The 23,910-nt window shown below is 44.8% G+C and overlaps 1 protein-coding gene across 2 annotated transcripts in view; it reads right to left on the bottom strand.

Moving 5' to 3' along the window:
- Positions 1–23,910, bottom strand: part of CLEC16A (C-type lectin domain family 16, member A) — a 233,890-nt gene that overhangs the window by 148,533 nt on the left and 61,447 nt on the right. For both annotated transcript variants that reach the window (XM_011961400.1, XM_011961399.1), the window contains exons 11-12: positions 8,749–8,881; positions 4,579–4,679 (exon numbers count right to left, since the gene is read on the bottom strand). In XM_011961400.1, coding sequence (XP_011816790.1) covers positions 4,579–4,679; positions 8,749–8,881 — 234 coding nt within the window. The remainder of the gene's footprint in view (positions 1–4,578; positions 4,680–8,748; positions 8,882–23,910) is intronic.

Here is a 23,910-nt window from a genome sequence, read left to right as displayed (position 1 = left end):
GCCACAGGAAACTCATGGAGATTGAAAAACATCCGGTCTTCCCAAGATACTGTTACGAAAATGAAAAGACATGCCACAGACTTGGGGGAAATAATTGCTAAATGCCTCTGATAAAGGACTTGCATTCCAAATACATAAAGAACTCTCGAGGCTGAGGTAGGTGTATCACTTGCGATCAGGAGTTCGAGACCAGCCTGGCCAACATGGCGAAACCCCGTCTCTACTGAAAATACAACAATCAGCCAGGCGTGGTGGAGTGCACCTGTAGTCCCAGCTACTCAGGAGGCGGAAGCAGGAGAATTGCTTGAACCTGGGAGGCGGAGGTTGTAGTGAGCCAAGATTGCGCCACTGCATTCTGGCCTGGGCAACAGAATGAGACTCTGTCTTAAAAGAAAGAAAACAAAAAAATCCCAAAACTCTCCAAACACAACAATTTTTTTACGCAATTCAATTTAAAAAATGGGCTAAGGATTTGAAAAGACTCTTCACCAACAAAGACATGTATGGCAAAAGAAACACATGAAAAGACGTTCAATGTCATTAGGGAAATGCAGATTAAGATAATAAGATACCACTGCAAACCTATTAGAATGGTGAAAACCAAAAGGGGGACCACACCAAATGTTGGAAAGGAAATAATAGGAACTAGAACTCTTGTACACTGGTGATGGGATGTAAAATTATACAGGCATCTTGGAAAACAGTTTGGCAGTATCTTAAAATAAAAGCAAACATACACATATCTCCCATAATTATATGGGAAATATGATTCAGCCATTCCATTTCTAGGTATTTATCAAAGAGAAAAGAACGTATATCCTCATACAACTCTCTGTATGGGCATACATTGTATGGGGCCACACAAATGCTCACAGCAGCTTTGTTTGTAATAGTCCAAAACTGGAAACAACCCAAATTTCCATTAACAGATGAATGAATAAACTGTGGTACGTTCATACAGTGGAATGTTACTCAGCAAGAAGAAATGAACTAGAGATACACACAACATCATGATGGATCTCAAAATAATTATGTGGATTGAAAGAAGCCACATGAAGAGGAGTACATGTTGCATGACTCTGTTTATACAAAATTTTAGAAAGTGCAAACTAATCTAGAATGACAGGAAGCAGACTGGTGTTACTTGGGGAGAGGGGTGTGGGAAGCAACGGGGGGCATGTGGAAATGTTTGGGATGCTGGATTATACACCGTCTTGATCATGGTGATGATTTCATGGGTATTTACATACGTCAACACATCAAATTGTGCACCTTAAATATGTGCAGTTTATTGGACATCAATTAGACTTCAATCAAACTTTTTCTTTAAAGGTGCTATGCTTCTGGCCAAGATGGATTGAATTTATTCTTCTGACTCAGGCAACTTAGAAAGCAAGACAATATATACAAAACAAAGGTTATCAGACTCTGGATGAACAGGCAGCATAGGAGAGAGATCCCTGAGAGAGAGAAGCACAAAGGCGGTGGCCCAGTGACTGCTCCAGCTTGCTGTCCAGTGAGAGTATCCAGGCCTCAGCACAGGGACAGAAAACCCAGACAAAGACTGTGATTCTCTCAGAGAAGGCAGAGTCTGGAGTTCAGAGAGATCAAGGGGTTAAAATTCATGGGCAAGAGAAACGAAGAGAGAGCTGCAGAGACAGAGCTCAGACACCTGCAGAGGTTTCCTTTAGAGCCTCACTGTGTTCTGGTCTGTGTGTACATATGAAGAAAGGAAAGACCTGCCAGAATAAACCCTGTGGAACAACTCCTGGAGCTCACACAGGACTGGCCAGTGCGGAGAGACTACCTCGCCATGGGACACGGTAGAGTCTGAGAAGGGTAATGTCTTCAGTAGTAGGGCAAAGTTAGTCCTAAACTAAAGGCTGTCTGGACTAGCTCTCACAGAGCTTAAAAGAAAGCCTCAAAAAAGGATCAAACCAACTCCAATGAACTGAACCATCAGCCCAAAAATATTTACAGGAAGAATCCAGCATCCAACTGTGTAAAAATCACAGTAACTGTTAACCAATCAAAACCAGGCATGCAGAAAATGGGCGAAGGAATCCAAAAGCAGGAGAAAAATCAGTAAAAGAAACACAGCTAGAAATTACACACATGACAAAACACAAGAAATCAAAAGGGAAATTGTATAATATTTTAAGCTGAATGAACCTCATATGTTAAAATTTACTGGATGCAGGTAAAGCAGTGCTTACAGGGAAATTTACAGCATTAAAGTCATAGAGAAGAAAGGTTTAAAAATCAATGACTGGAAAGGGAATAGCCTGAGGGATATTTTTCTGATAATGAAACTGTACTATCTCCTGATTATGTGGTGTTCACACATATCCATACATACCCCAAAATTCACAGAATTAAATACAAAATGAGTTAATTTTACGGTACGTTAGTTTAAAAAAATAAGCTGATTTGCTTAAAAAAAAAATCAATGATCAAAGCTTCCATCAATGATTAAAATCAATAATTAAAGCTTCTTTATAAGAAGTTATAAAACAAAAAGTAAATTAAATTGGAAGCAGAAGGTTAAAAAAAAACCATAAGAACATAAATCAATAAAATCGAAAACAGCAGAACAACAGAGGGTGGCAATAAAATTAATAATCCTCTAGCCAAAATGATTAGGAAAAAAAATGAAGACCTAAATTATCAATACCATGAGAATCAGAGAGGGAACATCACTACAGATCCTATAGATATTAAAAAGATAATAAAGGAATATCATAAAGTTTATGCCAATACATTTGACAGTTCAGATGAAATGACAAATTCCTTCAAAGCCACAGGTTACCAAAGCTCACTCAAGAAGAAATACATAACCTTGAAGAGCCCTATACCTACTGAAGAAATTGAGTGGTTAAAAACCTTCCATCAAAGACAACTCCATATTCAGATGGCTTCGCTGGTTTAAGAAACATTTAGGGAAGAAATAATACTACAAAAATTCCTCCAGAAAACCAAGGAGGAAAGAATATTTCTCAATTCATTCTATAAGGTGAACATAACCCTGATAGTAAAACCAGACAAGAGAATTACAAGAAGACTACAAAGCAGTATCAGTCATGAACACAGATGCAAAAATCCTTAATATCTATGATTTGCTCACACATTGATAAAAAAGAATGGCAGTTCTCTATGGACGTGAACTCACGTGCTGAAACATGATGATGTGAGCAGAGCAAGGTAGAAAGCACAATATTGATATCTCCATTTACAGCTAAGTGGGCAGTCATATAAATAAAACCATATATACTCCTACTTGGGTTTGTTTGGCTATCTTTAAAAAGACACAAGAGAGGTCGGGCACGGTGGCTTAAGCCTGTAATCCCAGCACTTTGGGAGGCCAAGACGGGCGGATCACGAGGTCAGGAGATCGAGACCATCCTGGCTAACACGGTGAAACCCCATCTCTACTAAAAAAAATATAAAAAACTAGCCGGGCGAGGTGGCGGGCGCCTGTAGTCCCAGCTACTCGGGAGGCTGAGGCAGGAGAATGGCGTAAACCCGGCAGGCAGAGCTTGCAGTGAGCTGAGATTCGGCCACTGCACTCCAGCCTGGGCGACAGAGCGAGACTCCGTCTCAAAAAAAAAAGAAAAGACACAAGAGAAACCAGTAGCGGGAACTGCCTTTGAAGAGGACAGCCGGGGTCAAAGGTGGGAGACTTTTTTCACTATATACTCTTCTGCCACCGATCGACTTATTTATCATGATTAATGATTTAAGAACACACAAACTTGGTTATATCATACATGTTTTAACGCCTCTAGCCATAGGCTATCTTAGTAAAACCCAACTCTATCTACTCCTCAATAAGCTTATAAAAAACCTATTAAAACATCACTTGATTTTTTAGTATTCCAAGCCCAGCTCTTGGCAGGGGTTAGAAGGAATATTCCTGAATTCTTCTTTGAAGAGATTCTGATGTGGAGGTTTCAGAACATGCCCATGTCAAGCCAGGTGGGCAAACAACAGCGACTATTCCCAGGAGTCGGCAGCAAGGCAGTGAATGAATGAATCCTAACAAAACCTGTCAACCCCATGGGAGTTGGATCCTGGCCAAGCAGCCTCAATAGGGGAAGCCAGAGAACCACACCTTTCTTCAGAAAGGAAACCTACGCTTCCACAAAGTACACCCAGGGTCTATTTCAGCTCTGAACCCAGAATAAGAACACCAAGTGTTATATATAGCAAAACCAAGATTACAATTTGACTGATTTCAGTTCTGATGTTAGGAAAGAGGTCGGATGCTAAGTCAGTTGTAAATCAAGGGGTCAAAAGAAAACCACAGGGTGAATATAGTCATCCTGGGTTAGGCAGTCAACTCACCTTCCCCTATATTGCCTGAGTAACCAATTCCTGTGGCTTCAGTTGGCAGAAAAACACCTGAGAAATTCTAATGAAGCTGAAGACGAGTGGGAGTCAAAATCAAAAAGGACCACCAAAACCAGAAAGGAAATTCTATATAGAAAGCACCTTTCTTCATCCTCCATGCAGCAGAGGAGAAGGATGCTATGCATATGCAGGGCCCAGCGAGGAAGTGAGGCAAGGCAAGGGTCTTACCTTTATTATGAGACATGGCATAGAGGAGGCAGAGCACGAACAGAGCATGGTAATCGTCATCCGGGCTGTCCAGGGCGTGGTACACCATATCCAGGAAGGGTCTGGAAAAGAGGAGGGGCATATATGAGCCTCGTGATGCACATAGGTGAACACCTCCGCTCTCTAACCTGCACACGGGGTGCTAGCTGCCTTTGACACAGCTCTTTGACTAGCTGCCTTTGACCAGGCCACAACTGTGTGCCTGGTCCAGCACCAGGCACTGAGAACACAGACAAATGAGACACAGGCTCTGCCCAGGAAAGCTGCTATCCAGAGGGGAACCTGACCAAGGGAACAGACTGCTTGCTTAGTCACACAACAATCACTCACCAGGTATTCCAGACACAGGGAATCAATTATACAAACTCCCCACACCACAGCTCCCGTGTCAGCTGGTAAAGACAGAACAGACAGACATCACTGCAAAGTGATGTGTCACAAGACAATGAAGAAAACAGGACAGTGTGATGATATCAAACAAGGCACAAACAACAATCCAAACAAGTTCAAGAACACGAGCCCTGGTGCCAGACTGCCTGGGTTCAAATTCGGGTTCTGCCTCTTTTTAGCTTTTTATTCAGCAAACCCTTGGGCAAGTTACATAAAACCTCTCTATTTCCCCATCTGTATGGCGTGGATTCCAGCCTCACAGGATTATTGTGAGGATTCAAGCGCAATGAAGACTGAAAAGCATTTAGCACAGGGCCAGGCACTGTGGACGGTGCCAATGCATGGGAGCTGCTATTTGATTTCTATTTTTAATATACCAAGGGCACTACTTCATGATTTCACTTTGGCAGTGTCCTGACCCAGCAATTTCTTAAGCCGACTTTCTCTGACTGTGAAGAATCGATAGTGAGGTCTCTCACCTCTGATGCTTCGTGGGTGAGATCTGTAGAGAGGTTGCAAATATCGGAAATGGCACATCCCAAATGCTGCCTTTCCAGGCGAAGGACCTCACAGAAAAAAGACTCTTCAACACCAGGAGAATAGAATATGCACAGGTCTGGCCCACAGGCCAGAGGCTCTGATCCTTTGACTATCTGTGGCTACCCCCTCTAAATGCCAGGTTGAGGTCAAGAGAACAGAGCACCTTCATGAATGACCAAGGGCACATTTAATTTTTGGAAAGACACTCAAGCTCCAATGAACACTGGATGCCTATGGGGACTGAAAGGGGACTGTGGAGAAACAGGGAGCGTTCACTACATAACCTTTGACACAGTTTTGAATGTTTGACTCTATACATGTATCTCTGATACAAAATATTTCACTGAAAAATGCAAAAAAAAGAAAAAATATACTTGTCATAACATTTCAAACACACATGTGACACACAAAAACAAAAACAAAAAAAAATCTTAAAGGGGACATTTATGTTCCGTTCCCATTTCTCCACAGCCCCAGATGGGGCACCACCTTTCAGATGTGTTAACAGTTTTTCCATGTGTAGATCTGGGTTTTGAAAGCCTCCAGCAGTAACACTTCCAAACTTAGGAGTAAGATAACATTTTCTTGTAAATCAGCTGGGTGAAATTTGGATCATATTTTCATTTGGGAATAATATAAATAACCAAATGCCAATAGCTGGGTGGGTACCATCTTTTATGAGATGAAGTATCATAAAGCCATTAAGTGTTTTGTTTACACAGGATAGACTAAGGTGAAAAGGTTGCTTGGGGTAGAGATTAGATGGAAAAAAAGGAGGAACACAAAATTATAGACATGATACGGTCCAAGCTTCTGAGAGAAGGGAGGGTGAAATTCCCAGAAAGTTCACATCGGGGGAAAAAAAAAAAAAAAATGGTGGGAAATAACCAAAATGGTAGTCCCACTGACTCTGAATGCTCGCATCATGAAGACCTTTTTCCCCTTCTTTACGCTTTTTAAGATTGTGCATATTTCATAAATTTAAAGTTTTTTTTTTTTTTGAAAAGAAAAGATGTTTTGAAAGCCTTAAGTTTCTTAGGCCTATATTTAACCCCAAATGCAGATAGAGCCGATAATATACGGGGAATATAAGAACAGCCTGTTTTTTACCACGCTGTTTCTTGAGGCAAGTAGACCAATGCCAAGATCCAATTCATAGCCTAGAGAACAAACGGCCACCTTCCCTCCCACCCCTGCCTCCCTGCCTTTCTGCTGCCCTGCCAGGAAGTGCGGGGACAGAGGGCAGTGGCAGTTTCTTACAAGCTGCATCTCGATACCTTGACAAAGGAGAAAGCAGCTCTCAACCTGGGCCAGTCTCTACCCTGGCATTCAGTCTCAGACTCTAGCAGAGATCTGGCCTGGAGGTTCTCAGGCCTGCATGCAGCCTAACTCAAGGCAACTGAATCAGCTTCCATTAGAAGCCATGTGCTTCAAGATGCACAAAGTTAGGAAACAATCTCAATCAACTCTAAGAAAACCCTTCTCTCCCCCCAAAATTCAGAAAAAAAGAAGTCATCAACCCCAATATTCAAACATAACATTTTGGTCTGTTTTTTTGGTGGCGGGAGGAATACATGGGTGTTTTGGTTCTATTAACAAAGCCACAGTATTACCATGCTATGAAAAGTATGTCCTCTTTTCCATTTATCAGATCCTAAGGAATTGAACACATCGTGACAGTATTCACCTAAAAGCAGCAGCTTACATTCTTTGAGACAAAGTCTCATTCTGTTGCCCAGGCTGGAGTGCAGTGGTGCAATCACAGTACATTGCAGCCTTGACCTCTCTGGCTGAAGCAATCTCCCACCTCACCTCTCAAGCAGCCAGGACTACAGGCACCTGCCACCGTGTCCGGCTAATTTTTTAATTGTTTTGTAAAGATGGGGTCTCACTATGTTGCCTAAGCTAGTCACAAACTCCTGGGCTCAAGTGATCTTCCCGCCTTGGCCTCCCAAAGTGCTGGGATTGCAGGTGTGAGCCACCACGCCTGGCCTGATCCTCTATTAAGCAGATACCTCTTCCTTTGCTTAAGCTGCTTAAGCACCACCCCACTACTGGTTATTTGGGGCTCTTCTAATTATTTACAGTCTAAAGAATGCTGTGCCAAGGTCGTCCCCAACTTTCTGTGTTTAGAACGACTTCCTTAATTTTCAGAGCTTTGGGAGTTACATTTTTTGATCTGAAGCAAAATCTAAAAGGTGTTTGTATTCCACTGTTTTTTTATTTAGCAAAAACTAAAAATGGCTCCCTTGCACATCTGATAAAAATTAATCCCATTTGTTAAGTCATTGAAACATTTGCCAAGCAAAGAGACAAATAAGATATGGAGGGAAAAAATTAGTGGACTTCACATCTTCACTTGAAATTGGATTACTAAAGAGGATGCCGGGGGTGGGAGGTGTATTTCCACCAGCCCTCTCTAGAGGCTGAGGAAGTGAATGCCTCACAGGCTGACAGAGAACTCCTGGTGTGGTGCATTTATGAACAGGAAGGTAGTGCTAATCAGGAGGCTGTTGCAGGGGTCTGTGCAGTGGGGCTGTAAGATAAGGAAGTAACTCTGAAATGAAGAAGCCCTGCTACCAGCTCCCACATACGCTGGGAGTAGCCTTCCCTCCAATCCCATTGTGGAGGGGCTCGTGCTATGGCAAGGTTCCAGGAAATGTGGGGTCACCCAGGTTTAAGAAGATGTAACTACAGATGGCCATCACTGAAATGAATAATCAGGCAAAAAGTCAAAGGTGGATCGCAGCACTAACTCACTCGGGCCGAGTCAAGGGGGCTGGCCCTATAGATGGGGTACGTGTATGTGGGTGCCAGGGAGGGAATGAACCAGGCAAGGAGATCCAAGCCCAGCTACTGAGGGGATCCTTCCTCGGAGCAGCAGAGCATTTCCAGGGGCAGCCAGTGTGAAGCAACCCATGTCCTTTAGACAGAGCCCAGCTCCAAAGTGCCAGGAGCGAGGCAGGGGGAGTTGCGCTATCCTGGCGAATCTCTTCGTAAGGGAGTGAGCATTACAGTATTGAGTGATGGCTCTGTCCCCATGCCTCTGGGTGGCCAGAGCTGGAGAAGCAGGGAAAGAAAGGGAGGCAGCATGGTCGGGCTAAGAGACAGAAGAGGCTCTGGCCCCAGGGCTCAACCTCCCCACTGAGCCCTCTCCTCTTCCTTGAGAGAGCACTCAGCACCAGCCTCTTGGGCAGCTACCTGCTCCACTGCGCGCTCTCAGAGCAGGTGGCGGCAGCGCTCTTCTCCTCGTCCGTGGTGTTCTGCTCCTGCACGGAGGTGCTGGCGGCCAGCTCTGAGAGCTTGCTACGCTCCATGATCACCATCTCGATCTCTGGAAGCCAAAATGGAGACTGGGATGAGCCCAGACAGCTTTGCAGCCCTAGATTTATACACATGCTCATGTTGGAGAATAAATATGCATAAGTGACTCCTAACACATCAAGCACATGTCCAACAGCAGTGACCTGAACATCAGTGACACACTGGGGTGGAAATAAGACACAGGCCGGAGCCTGTCTTTCCATTCATCACAGGAACATCAAGAAACATGTTCCTGTTTTTGGTAAATAAACACAAATTGCAATCATTTATTCTATTTCCAGAATTTAAAATGGCCTTTTTTACTTTATTGATACCACATTTCCTTCCCAAAGGATTTGAGGTAGCAGAGAAGAGATGATATGTGGTTGGTAAACATAATCAACCTCACTGACAATATTCTAAAGCACCTTACATTTTCTTTTTTTTTTTTAGACAGAGTCTCACTCTTGTCACCCAGGCTGGAGTGCAGTGGCACAATCTTGTCTCACTGCTACCTCCGCCTCCCGGGTTCAGGTGATTCTCCTGCCTCAGCCTCCTGAGTAGCTGGGATTACAGGCGCCCACCACCGCACCCGGCTAATTTTTGTATTTTTAGTAGAGACAGGGTTTTGTCATGTTGGCTAGGCTGCTCTCGAACTCCTGACCTCAGGTGATCTGCCCACCTCGGCCTCCCAAAGTGTTGGGATTACAGGCATGAGCCACCATGCCTGGCCTAAAGCTGCTTACATTTTTGATAGAAAGCTCTGATGTGACTGAAGCCTTTTGTTTTCCTTTTCCACTTACAACTTCCGGAAGGCAGAGAGAGATTAGGAACCTCATTTTATTTTTCTCCCCATTAAACAAGGGTAACCTGTAGCAATCAACTTAAGCATGGTGTGCATTTTTATTTTTCAGAAAAAGTTATGAACCACCCAAGACAACATCTTGAATTAAAGATGGACGAGGGTTGGACTGTATGGTGTCCCCATCACAGAGTTCTTGGCTGTGCGGGCGTAGACTTTCAAACAGCCCTCGGAACCCAGAGTTCACATCTTTTTCCCCACCTTCGGGAGACATACGGGGGGAAAAGAGGTGACAAAATGTGAACCTGCACTTCTGTTTGCAGAGGGATGTGAACACATACCTTGGGCTCAGACACAGCCTCTGCCACGGTCTCCCTCCCCACTGGCTCATGCAGGGACCTCGGCCATCTCTTCTGCCACCCTAATTTATTCTCCACACAAATCCGAGTGATTTTAAGGAATTAGCTCGTGTCACTCCTCTGTTCAAAACTCCCAATGCCTACCCATCACTCTCAAGATGAAATCCAAACACACGGCCTGGCCCCGGTCCACCTCTGACCTTACCTCCCGGCCATCCCTGCCTGGCTGGCTCACGCTGCTCCAGCTGTGCTGGGCTTCTCACTGTCTCTTGAACATCCCAAGCTTGTTTCTTTTTTTTGTTGTCGAGATGGAGTCTCACTCTGTCACCCAGGCTGGAGTGCAGTGGTGCCATCTCTGCTCACTGCAAGCTCCGCCTCCTGGGTTCACACCATTCTCCTGCCTCAGCCTCCTGAGTAGCAGACTACATGCGCCTGCCACCACGCCCGGCTAATCTTTTGTATTTTTAGTACAAACAGGGTTTTACCATATTAGCCAGGACGGTCTCCATCTCCTGACCTCGTGATCCACCCGCCTCAGCCTCCCAGAGTGCTGGGATTACAGGAGTGAGCTACCGCGCCTGGCCTAAGCTTGTTTCTATCCAAGGATCTTTACACAGTAGTTTCCTCTGCCTGGAAGGCTCTCACTCCAGGTCTCTCCTAGCCAGGTATGACTAGGGTACATCATTCAAGGCTCAGCTCACATGTCACCTCCTTGGAGACATCTTCCTGGATGCCCTCTTCACCAGTTTGTTTTTGTTTTTGTTTTTTTTTGAGACAGGGTCTTGCTCTGTCACCCAGGCTAGAGTGCAGTGGTGTGATCATGGCTCACTGTAGCCTTGACCACCTGGGCTCCCAAGCAGCTAGGAACACAGGTAAGTTCCACCACACCCAGCTAATTTTTTAATTTTTGTAGAGATGGGGACTCACTGTGTTGCCCAGGCTGGTCTCAAACTTCTGAGCTCCAATGATCCTCCCACCTTGGCCTCCCAAAGTGCTGGGATTACAGGCATGAGCCACCAGACCGGCCTTCACCTGCTTTTTTTTTTTTTTTTATATACCTCTTAAAAAATTATTATTAACTAAACTCAACTCCACACTTTGGGCAGATTTCATTAGTTTTTCCCAATGTCTTTTTTTCTGTTCCAGGATCCCTTTTACATTGAGTTCTCATTCTTAGGTTCCTCTGGATGTGACGTTTCTCAGACTGTCCCTGCTTGTGATGACCTGGACATTTTGAGGAGTCGGTCAGGCATTCTCAAGAGTCCCTCAGTCGGGGTTTGTCTGATGTCCTTCTGCTATTGGGGCTACAGGTTTTGACGAGGAGGACCAGAGGGGAAGTACCCTTCTCATCACATCCTATCAGGGCACATACTAGCAATATGACTTATGACTACTGATGTTAATCTCCAATACTTGGCCAAGCTAATGTTCATCAGCTTTCGCCACTGTGAAGCCACTTTTCCTCCTCCTTCCATACCATACCCTATGGAAGAAAGTCAGTAAACACAGGCCACACTTAGAGAATGGGGCATTAGGCTCCGAAACATCTTCACATATCTCCATAAATTATTTGACATTCTTCTGTAAAGGAGATTTGTCCTTCCTCCCCCTTATCTTGATTTTACTTTATATTAATAGCATTTATTGCGACTTGGCTCTTACATTCTCCATTGTTTTGCTTCCTTACTGTCTGCCTTACTCCACTAGAACAGGAGCTTTGCAGCTGTCTTATGTGTCTTGTCCTCCACTGTCTAATCCAGTGGCTGGCACAGAGTAGGCACACAATATATATCTCTTGAAGTGATAAATGAATGACTGGTCTAGCCCAACACGAGAAGTTTTGGCAGCACGCCCAGGTGGCAAAGATTCATGGTGGCTGCGATCGGAGGTGGGGTGGGCCACTCCCCAAAAAAGTCTGCGATCAATGTGGGCACAAAGTATTCTCGTGGGGAGATATCTCATGTCCCATGAGACTCTCCCCAGACTGTTAGGCATGACTGCACCTGCAGGCACCCCTTAGCATGGAGAAGCAACTCCCCCACCATATCCACATGGGCCCTGGCCCTATGTGAGGTTCACTCTCACCATCCCCCTTCCCTCCCACCTGATCTGAAGTCAGATGTCAAAGATCAGAGTCTCCCACAGGGTGGGACCCATCACACAGGTGGGAGCCAACAGTGCTTTCTAAGTGGTGTGTGGACAAATGCTTTGTTTGCATAGTTTTATACTTATTTCATTGTGCATTAGAAGAAAATTCTAGCTGCACAGAAAGCCTTCTGTGGATATTAGTGTTTAGAATAAGGCTAAATTTTGGAAAAAACCAAGTGAGTCAATTCAAAGAAAGCTATCCAGTAAACAGCAGAGCAAATAGTACACAGAGATGGCTAACAGCTGGAATGTGGGCGGGCGTGGAGGCTCGTGCCTGTAATCCTAGCATTTTGGGAGGCCGAGGCAGGAGGATCCCTTGAGGTCAGGAGTTCGAGATCAGTCTGGCCAACATGGTAAAAATCTGTCACAAAAATTAGCCAGGTGTGGTGGCGGGTGCCTGTAATCCCAACTACTCGGGAGGCTGAGGCATGAGAATCGCTTCAACCCAGGTGGGAGCTGCAGTGAACCAAGATTGGGCCACTGCACTCCAGCCTGGCTGACAGAGTGAGACTGTTTCAAAAAAGAAAAAAAAAGGAAAGAAAAAAAAAAAGAGCTGGAATATGGTGCAGACTGCTGTCTGGGAAACATTACTCTTTCCTTTCTCCCATTTTACCTCCACCAGCCTCCTTCGGGTGCTTAGTGCCCTCCAACTACCCTGGTCGTCTCCAAAGTGGGTATGGACCTCAGTGCGCATGCCAGATGATTCCCTAGGCAATAAGTCTTTTAATGCTTCTCATCTTTTAAAATCTATTTTGTTTCATACTGTCCATAATACTAGCACAATCATATATAATTTATAATACATAAATGTTTACACATATTTGGGAGATGTAAGCTTAAATGTCATAGGTGTATATTTGCTTGTGTTTACTAACAAGACTTGCCATCAGACATCTGAAGACTCCCAAGCAAGCCTGTGAGGCCAGCCTCCTCCTTGTCTCCCAGCCTCTGGCCTCTGCCCTTTGAGGCAGAGGACGTGGCATAGGCCCACCTCCCCTACAGCTGCAAGTTCTCCTTCCCTAGGCTCAGCTCTGCCGTGCTTGGCTGACACAGTGGGAACTCAGCTCCAAGTACTTCCTAAGGTTACAAGGTCAAGCCCCAGTGCTCTGGCCTGGAGGCCAAGCTTCATTACATAGCTGTACCCTTTCTGGCTTAATCTCATTGGACACCAGAAGAATTCTGGAGCAGAGAAGACGGTGAAGATAATTCAGCACCAAGCTCATCCAACTTTTTTTTTTAAGCAGCTGAATACTAATTTGAAGGGCAATTTTCCAGGGCATCCCACCACAGTCACCAGATGAGCGCAGAGCTGCTCCAGGAAAGGGTGGTGGGCACCAAATGCCTCTGACTGCCGTGGGCTCCCTGGTGCACTCCACAGAGGCCCCTTTCTGGAATTCTATGGCTTCACACAAAACTGCCTGAAAACCACCGGTTGGTCCAACCCCAGATATTGAATACGAGTGCACAGAAACCCAGAAGTACAGTGACTCTTAACACAGCTGGAAATGCAGCAGCGAAGCCAGGACCGCTCCCCCTTCCTCACCCCCAACCTCCATGTCACGTCTAGGTGCAGAACCAGGCCCACATGGGCCTCTCCACACAAAATGGGATTTCCAAACCCTGGCTGTGACACCTGTGCCCACAGCTGCACCTCACAGTCCTCATCCAGCTAGCCCAGCTGTAGAGTGAGTGACTCTACTTAATTTTCTAGATGAAGGCAGATCAGATCTTCAAATGTCAAGGAAAGGTTTCTTGCCCTTCTTTTTGATAGTTTTATCCAAACAGCCCTTATAGGTACTAAAACAACCCTTATAGGTCTGCCAACTCCCTGAAGCTCTATGCAAAGTGCTATGTGGGCATGGGAATAGTCGGTAGCAGGTTTCTGCGGGAAACGGCTCCCCAGATTCTCACTGCTGTAAAGTATCATCTTTAGAAGAGGATATCAAAGAGGACCTGACCTCTCCTGATGATCAGGGCCACAGGGAACCCCCTCACAGTGCTACATCTGAATGTCGGCATGGTTCTGTGCCACTCTGGGCCCCAACTCCAGTTGTCCCTGCTGTCACTGGCCAGCCTCCCTCCCAAGGTGCAGGTGCCATACTGCTGCCACCAAGGAAAGCAGCTCAGTGGGCTATGTGGATACAGATTTCCACCAATGGTCCCCAAGGCCGGGACTCAGGCACTGAGGCTGGATTCCCAGGGGTCTCTGACTGAACCTCAGTTATGATCCTATTTGCAGTTTGAAGGGACTGAAGCAATAGTTTAGCCCGTTTTGCTCAAACTTCAGTTACTTGCTTGCTTTTATGATTTCTGTCACGTCTCTGTGTTACCTGTACTATTTTTCATTTTATTTGAACTCTTACTTTTTTTTCACTTAAATACAGCTTAAAAGGAAAGTTTAACTCACTATTATACTCTACAACCTAGCAGCCCACTTGTAGGTATTTATCTGCAAGACATACCTCTGGCAGTATGAAAATGCACACGTACAAGGATATTCACTGCAGTATTATTTGTAACTGCAAAATAATGGAAACTACCTAAATGCCCAGGCATAACAAACCAATAGAATCAACTATGGTACATACACACAGCGCGGCTGTGAAAAGGAATGAAGAAGATCTGACAACTGATATGGAGTGATTTCCGGAGATACTGCTAAGTTCTCCGGACGAACACATATGGTATCCTGTGTGTAAGAAAGGAAAAGAGGAAAACATATACAAATCTGCTTATTTTTACAGAAAGAAACACAGGAAGGATACTTCAGTTACCCAATCAAGTTGGTTATCTATAATTGACGGCAGGAATGAAATGAAAGGGATGTGGAGGAGAGTAAAGATACTTCTTTGAATGTAACTTTTTACATAGTTTTGAGTTTGCTAATATTCCATGCATTTTAAAAAGGAAAATTAATTAAATGAATGAGAATGAGAAGGAAGAAGCCTAAACTGGAAATTTTAAAAAAGAATCCAAATCTTTTTATTATTATTATTATTATTATTATTTTGAGACAGAGTCTCACTCTGTTGCCCTGGCTGGAGTGCAGTGCTATGATCTCAGCTCACTACAACTTCTGCCTCCCAAGTTCAAGCAATTCTCCTGCCTCAGCCTCCCGAGTAGCTAGGATTACAGGTGCACGCCACCATGCCTGGCTAATTTTTTTGTATTTTTAGTAGAGACAGGGTTCTACCATGTTGGTCAGGTTGGTCTCAAACTCCTGACCTCAAATGATCTGCCCGCCTTGGCCTCCCAGAGTGCTGGGATTACAGGTGTGAGCCAGCACGCCTGGCTTCACTTTTGTATTTTTAGCAGAGATGGGGTTTCACCATGTTGGCCAGGCTGGTCTCAAACTCCTGACTTCAAATGATCTGCCCAAGTCAGCCTCCCAAAGTGCTGGAATTACAGGTGTGAGCCACCATGCCTGGCCTGAATCGAAATGTATTTTAAGTGAATGCCAAATCCACTCTCAATGGTGAAAGGAAGGATGTTCAGACTAATCCAAGTAGCTTATGAACACAATACAGCAGATCTTTGAATAACATCATTTCATTCAACATTGTTGTATTATAACACGGATGAGAATAGAAAGAAAAAAACCGATTCCCAGCCCCGGCCACTGTCTATGTGGAGTCTGCATGTTCTTGCCATGTCTGCATGGGTTTTTGCCACGTATTCTGGTTTTCTCCCTCATCCCAGAGATGTACATGTTAGGTTCCCCTGGCGTGTCTACACGGACGCAGTCTGAGTGAGTGTGGGGCGCGTGAGTGTGCCCTGTGACGGGATGGTGCCCTGTCCAGAGTTGGCTCCCACCTGGCATCCTGAGGTACCCAGGCTCTGGCCATACAAGACTGTGAACTGGAAATACACAAGTTGGAAAACAAATGAATACAAATGCTTATCAAATAACAATTCATAACAATTCATAAAGCACACAATAATACAAATGCACAACAATACATGATGTGGTATGAAAGCATTCAGCAAGCCTAACAGATTTGTGTTTGTTTCTGAACTTCGTGCAGGCAGGAGGTGCTCCTTACAATTTTCACTTTGCAAACATTTATTCCTTGATTTAAATCAACCCACCACCACCATGACTGCTGTTCACTCATTAATTCACCAAAAATTGGGTAAGTAATTATCTTACATGTTTTCATAAATCTTTTTTTTTTTTTTTTTTTTTTGAGACGGAGTCTTGCTCTGTCACCCAGGCTGGAGTGCAGTGGCATGATCTCGGCTCACTGCAAGCTCCTCCTCCCAGGTTCACGCCATTCTCCTGTCTCAGCCTCCCGAGCAGCTGGGACTACAGGCATGTGCCATCACGCCCAGCTAATTTTTTGTATTTTTAGTAGAGACGGGGTTTCACTATGTTAGCCAGGATGGCCTTGATCTCCTGACCTCGTGATCCACCCGCCTAGGCCTCCCAAAGTGCTGGGATTACAAGTGTGAGCCACCACGCCCGGCCCATTAATCTTTCTTAAGTGTATGCACAGCTCACATTTATTTCAATGTTTAATGCTAGAAGTCTTTTGGGCTTTTAGTTACAAGTTAGATGATGTTTTTGTGACCAGAAATACGCCACAGGGATTTAACTCCTGTTGGTATCAACTCACCTACGGTAAAACTGGTTTCTTTCTACATCATTTCCCTTAAGGTCACAGTTTCCAAGAATCTATCCATGATGTTAAATGAGGACTTAGTGTGCTCAGCTATATATCCTCAATTTGGGGATAAGTAGAGCATTGGGATGGGCATGGGGGAGGGAAAACTGCAAAAACATCCTGAACTGTTCATTTTTTTAAGCAATAAACAACTGTAAGTAAAGCAATTCTGAAGCTTTTAGATGCATTATAGGATTGGGCAAATCAGTAAGCAGATGTTGTTAGGAGTCAGGGCTTTCAGCGTACAAGAAGAAACATACAAATCTAAGATGGGAGAGGACAAGAAAAAAAAACCTGTAAGTTCACTGGAACTGGGGGTACTGGTATGAACATATGATCCTAAAATATGTGTGTGCCATGGAATACTATGCAGCTATAAAAAAGGATGAGTTTGTGTCCTTTGTAGGGACATGGATGCAAATGGAAACCATCATTCTCAGCAAACTATCACAAGAACAGAAAACCAAACACCTCATGTTCTCACTCATAGGTGGGAATTGAACAATGAGATCACTTGGACACGGGAAGGGGAACAGAACACACCAGGTCCTATTGCGGGGAGGGGGGAGGGGGAAGGAATGGCATTGGGAGTTATACCTGATGTAAATGACATGTTGATGGGTGCCGACGAGTTGATGGGTGCAGCACACCAACATGGCACATGTATATATTTGTAACAAACCTGCACATTGTGCACATGTACCCTAGAACTTAAAGTATATTTAAAAAATAAATAAATAAAAAATTAAAAAATTAAAAAATAAAATAAAATAAAATATGTGTGTGTACGCATGTTTGCATGTATGTATATGTAGGCATGTATAAATGTACACTTTGTATATGTACATACATGGATTTCCTAGCTTTGTCCACTGAAAGGGCCAAACTGCAAAGACACCTCAGTAGCAATGAGCACATCCAGTGCCCAAATCTTGGCCTCTAATACCCCCGTCCATGGACAGGAGCCAGAGAAATGGTTAATTCCAGGGACAGGCAGAGGAGGTACTAGATGAACACAGAACACCATGTTATGCCAGAAAGTGTAAGGAACTGCTCAAAAAAGCACGGGGCAAGCACATGACAGCCAGCTGGAAAGGGTTCCTGCAGGCCAACTCTGGGACAACTTGAGCACCAAAATCATTAAATACAGTAATGCACTATAAACCATTAGAAAATTGGAATCCACAATTCCACACCAATAAGAGATAAATGAGAAGAAGGGAAAGGTCTTGCTTACAACAGAATGCCAAGGGCTGACTTTTAAACACAAAGAGAATGCTGAAGGTGGAAATTCATCTTTTCCTACCCATCATGGTAATGACTGAACCTGAACCAGGCAAGAATCATAAACAAACGCCAAATCTAAGGGGGAATTTTAACAAGGGGCAGGGTATCTATATGATCTCAAAGTGTCTCCCTGTGGACTGCTTATTAGTTGGGAAGAAAAGGAAGGTCATTACACAATACAGAAAATGGGCAACACCTCAGTCATGTCAATAAAATGAACATCACCCAAGAGGGACAGAAGGACATCATGTGCCTCCAGATGTGACATGCTGAGAAGTGCATGACATCACCTATGCCGTGTTCCAGCCAAGAATGCATAACCTCAGTCTAATCACAAGTACACATCAGACAAAGACAAAATGAAGGACGTTTTATTAGAACAAAAAAAGGGGGAGGTTCTGTATTCCTCAAAAAAAGGTCAATGTTGCAAAAGAGAAAGAGACGGTGGAAATGTTCCAGAATAAAGGAGGCTGGAGGCGTGACAACGGAAGGCACCACCCGCCTCTGGATTGGACCTGGCACTGGAGGAGAGAATATGCTAGAAAGACATTATTAGGCCGATACAACAGGAACACAGCAGGAGAATACTATGAAGTTGACAGCTGTGTTGTGCTCATAGCAAATGCTCATGAAGCTTCAGGAGGAAAGGGGCGCGATGGATGTGTGTGGGGTGTGTGGGGCGGGTGTGCAGACAGAGAAAATACAATAGGAAAGTTAATGGTATGAAATGTTACGGGGGAAACTGGGTAAAGGGTAAATAGATGTTCTTTATACTATTTTTGGTTTTGCAACTTTTGTAAATTTGAAATTATTTTCAAATAAAAAGTTTCGGAAAATTACCATGAGCATAAAACCAATATAAATAGAAAGCAACTACAAAAATATACATGATGAATAGACAAAAAGGTGCTAGGGCCTGTTGTGTGCAATTGAGAAAGGGAGATTCATAAACATGAGTGAGGTATTCAAGTATTAAATACCTGCCACAGCAAATATGCAGGCTCCCCCCACCCACCCTATCCCCTGCCCTGGAGATAATCATTTAGAATTAGAGCTTTTGCACCATCTTCTTCTTTTTTTTTAAGAAACAAGGTCTCACTCTGTCACCCCGGCTGGAGTGTGTGGCACGATCACAGTTCACTGTAGCTTCAACCTCCCAGGCTCGAGGGATTCTTCCACCTCAGCCTCCAGAGTAGCTGGGACCACAGGTACGCACCATTATGACTGGCTAATCTTTTATTTTTTGTACAGACAGGGGTCTCACTATGTTGCCTGGCTGGTCTTGAACTTCTGGGCTCAGGTGATCCTCTTGGGTTGGCCTCCCGAAGTGCTGGGATTACAGGTGTGAGCCACTGCGCCTAGCCACCATATTCTTTAAGGCTCTCTCTGTACCACCTAAAACCATCTCCATATTCTGCAGTGGGAGAAATACTTACATACCCTCAACTCTTCATGTTAAGGCAGGGGAAACTGAAGTACCAAGGCATTAGGCGATGGGTCTCTGCCCCAGGCCGCTGCGGGCTCCTCTCTTTGCACTGCCCACCTGAGTTGTGGAAATGAGCGCCTGCACAGTATCAGTTCCCATGCCAGGTACCATGGCCTGTCATCTCCAACACTCCAGCACCTAGCCTGCTAAGTTTCCAGCCTCTGGGAGCTGAGTAATGTGATTATCATCCCACAGCTCATGAGGCTGCAAAGCTGGGAGTGGGAACTCAAATCTCCAACTTATTTTGCTGTGGCCAGTACCAACCAGACCCTCCGCAGCCTCTATCAATTCTACAAAAGCCTCAAAGGCAGGAATGGATTTGTATACCCATGTTTATAGCGGCATTATTCCCAATAGCCAAAAGTGGAAGCAATTCAAGCGTCCATCAACAGAGCAGTGGATAAAGAAATGTAGTCTAGCCATACAATGGAATTATTATTCAGCCAAAAAAAAAGAAAGAGAAGGAAATCCCAGCACATGCTACAACATGAACGAACCTTGAGGACTTTATGCTAGGTGATGCAAGCCAGGCACAAAAGACAATACTGTATGATTCCATTTGAATAAACGACCTAGAGCAGTCAAACTCACAAAGACAGAACATCAAAGGGTGGGGTGGGGAGTTATTAAATGGGCACAGTTTTGGTTTTACAAAGATGAAAAATGAAAAGCGTCCTGGAGACAGATGGTGGTGATGGTTATACAATGTAAATGTACTTTTTTTTTTTTTTTTTTGAGACAGAGTCTTGCTCTGTCACCCAGGCTGGACTGCAGTGCATGATCTCGGCTCACTGCAAGCTCCGCCTCTCGGGTTCACGCCATTCTCCTGCCTCAGCCTCCTGAGTAGCTGGGACTACAGGCCCCCGCCACCACACCCAGCTAATTTCTTGTATTTTTTTTAATAGAGACAGGGTTTCACCATGTTGGCTAGGATGGTCTTGATCTCCTGACCTGTTGATCCACCCGCCTCAGCCTCCCAAATTGCTGGGATTACAGGTGTGAGCCACTGCGCCCGGCCGAATGTACTTAACACGACTGAAATGTGCACTTAGAAATGATTCAGATGGTAAATTTTATGTTATATGTATTTTACCGTAAGTTTAAAAAAAGAAAAAAACAAGAGAGCAGGGAAGGCCACATCTTTCCACTTGTTGTTCAAGTAGTGCCTGTGTGGGGAGGCACTGGTGCGGGCCAGGAGAGTCCTGAGGGCCCTTAGCACCCAAGGACGTCCACTTCTGCCTCTCCATATGACAGCTCTGGCCAGATCCCCGATACTCTGACACATTCAGTTTTTAAATTACAGCAATAATTTATCAACTCGCCGAGGGTGAGGTCCATTCGAATCTGATTAATATTTGGTAAATGAAGCGCTTTTCAGGGAAATGGCAGGCATGGCCTCCCAATAATCTTTGACTTCACAATTTCAAGGATTTTCTCAATCGCCCTCTGTGTTCCACATTCCAGCAATGACAGCAAGGACAGACTAAAAAAAGACGGCAAGAGGGAAACAAGAAGACCTTCAACGGAAGGCTAAGGGGAAAGATGCCTCGCTGGTTACCTAGGATATAAGGGACAGCCTGCATGTAATTGGCTGGCTTTTTAGCAATGACCGAGAGTATGTGTGCTAAGTGCTGTAAGTACTGGCGGCACCCCTTCCTTTGTTTTTTTTTATTATCTTCTTCTGCCCAGCAGGAGATTGAGTTGAGAACGGTTTTCGGGAAGTTGCTCTTCAAAGGCTTTGTCCTAATTCACCTCCAATCCTCCTCCTTATCCCAGTTAAGCCCATCTGAAAAGCTGACAGCCCCACACCATCTCTCTACTGCAGCGCCTGGGCTTGCTGATGCTTCTTCTCCCTCTCTTCCCACCATTACACACACACGTATACACAAACACACTCACTCTCACACACATACTCACACCTGCACACTCACTAAGCTCACTTACTAGCTGTAGAAACTGAGAGAGAAACGGGTCCCACAGAAACGTGCTCGGTGCCCAAGTGGAGTCCACGCAGCCACACTCAAATTGCTGTTCGAGCGCCTCACTCTGCCCTCCATCTTGGCTGGGGTTCGCAGAGACCTCCTGTGTCACGTGCTGAATGCTACAGTGTTGATGTTCTCACTTAGGCCAATCTGAGGCCCAGGCATTAGGAAGCCCCGCCTACAGGTGGAGAACTGCAGAGAGGGCAGTTACTTGCCCAGAGCCACACAGCTGTTCAGGTGCAGAGCTGGGATTCACATCTCAACTCCCGGATAGTTACTCCCTGGCTTGCCCCAACCAAGACACTGCCAGGCCTGGTGTTGGCTCTAATTTTGAAAGAGGAGCTGGAAATGAGGCCAGGTTTCATCTCATTTCAGTAGAGACTTTCAAAAGAAAAACAAAAAAGGCAAAGATGGGTCTCTGAACTCCCAGGTACTCCCTCAAACCCAGCTAACCTGGCAGGTTCAAAGGCCTATCGTCTTTACTCCATGCCCTTGCTGGAATTTCAACAAATGAGGAAGCTTTGAAGGTCAGGCCAGGCAATTATTTTTTCCATAGGCAAAAAAACAGTAGTCCAGCCCTATTTTTAGATGAGGAGTTTGAAGGATTCAGTCCCTCGGACATGCTTACTAAGTTACTGCTCTAAGTAAATTCCAAAAGAGATAACTGTCCTTTCAGACTCAAGGGCAAGCTAAAAAACAAGCACGTGCCCTAGGATGTCTGTCTTCCTGGGCAGAGTGAATACTTCTTTGCCTACAGGGACGATGACATCCCTCTTCTTTTAGTATTTAATTTCTGCAAATTTAAGGGCCCTGTGATTTCTTGGTTGCAGAATGAGTCACCCATTACTTGGGACCTGAGGCAGAGCAAATTTCTCTGTAGACTGGGGAAGGGAGCGGATGGGTCAGGGGTGCACATTCATTTCACACAACTTCCTTGTCCGAGCTTAAATCTGGAGGAGGTGTGAATTCTGGGTGCTGCATTTGTAAAAAATAAAAAAAAAAAACCATGCACACACACTAATGCCATATCCAAATCAGGTCATGGCAAAACCGTGCCTCGTGACCATATGCCTTTTTTACTCCTGTATTTTCCCCCTGTCTTTTAAAGTCAAAATTTCACTACTAAAATGGAATTGGCAGAGTATGCAGAGGTAGAGTGTCAGCATCTCTTTCCTTAAGAGTCACCATGTCCGTCTGTCGATAAGTGCATAGATCGAGGGACAATGAAAGGAGCTTCCAGAGAAAAAATAATGTGGAAAAGAGCCACATGTCTATCTCAAAATAGGATGGCAGAAGATGGCCTTGAGAGAGAAGGGGAGTACCCAGAAATACAGCGTGACTTTCTAGGGGGAAAATCTGCTGTTTCTGCTGGCCCAGCATCCATACCTCTTACTTCTGATAAACGCATCTCATTTTTTACTGAGGGAGCCACTGTAGCGTAGATTTGTCATGCGGGCCTGGCCAATCGGTCCAGAATATCTCTGGGGGTGGCGGGTGGACCCAAGCCAGGCCCACAGTACCCACAAGCATTGGCCTCAGGACTTCAGTGGCAGCCACTGGGAAGGAGAAGCCCCCCCTCCACTTGCTGGCCAAGCTGGCAGGATGTGAGCGCACCTGGGCGCAGTCCTGTCCAAGTTTCCCAGGAACATGAACAATAAATACCCTCTTTGCTTAAGCCAGTCTGAGTTGGATTTCTAAACCTTGCAATCGCAAGTATCAATGTATCTTCACTTAAAAAAAAAAAGTCATCACGTGAATTGTATTTCCAGACAGGGACAACGAGGTCCAGAGCTTCAAGAGGACATCCGAGACACACAATAAACCTAGATGCTGAGACATGACCAGAGTCAGATCTCGCATCTTCTAGGCACCGCCCAGCATCTACAGTGTTCTCTGGTATGCAGTGTAAATGAGAAAATGTGCCTGACACCCTTCCAACTCACAGGAATTAACAGCTGTGCAGTTTCATCCAAACATAGATACAGTCTAAGGAGAGAACACCCACTAATTGCACCTTCACATTTACAAATAATCAAGAGAGCAAATATATAATTCAGAAAGCTCAGAATATAAGTGCTATTGCCTGGTAGGACGGGTCTATGAAAGTTGTATTTATTTATGGTGAGCTGAGTGACAAAATGACAAATCCATCATATTTTGAAATGACTAATGTGCTCAAGAAATCAGGAGGGCACCAAAATTGCAGAGGGGGTCATTGAGAGTCATGTGTGACTGAGCCCTGAAGCACCAACTGTCCAAGCAAAGCCTCTGGGGAGATTCCTGGGTCCTGTGTAGCATGATCTGGCTGAGTAACTACCTGGAAAACAGACTT

This window comes from Colobus angolensis, unplaced genomic scaffold (genome assembly GCF_000951035.1).
Source record: "Colobus angolensis palliatus isolate OR3802 unplaced genomic scaffold, Cang.pa_1.0 Scaffold55, whole genome shotgun sequence".
In the NCBI taxonomy this organism is placed as follows: Eukaryota; Metazoa; Chordata; class Mammalia; order Primates; family Cercopithecidae; genus Colobus; species Colobus angolensis.
Note: the sequence above shows the minus strand (reverse complement) of the source record. Positions and strands in the feature narration are given on the sequence as shown.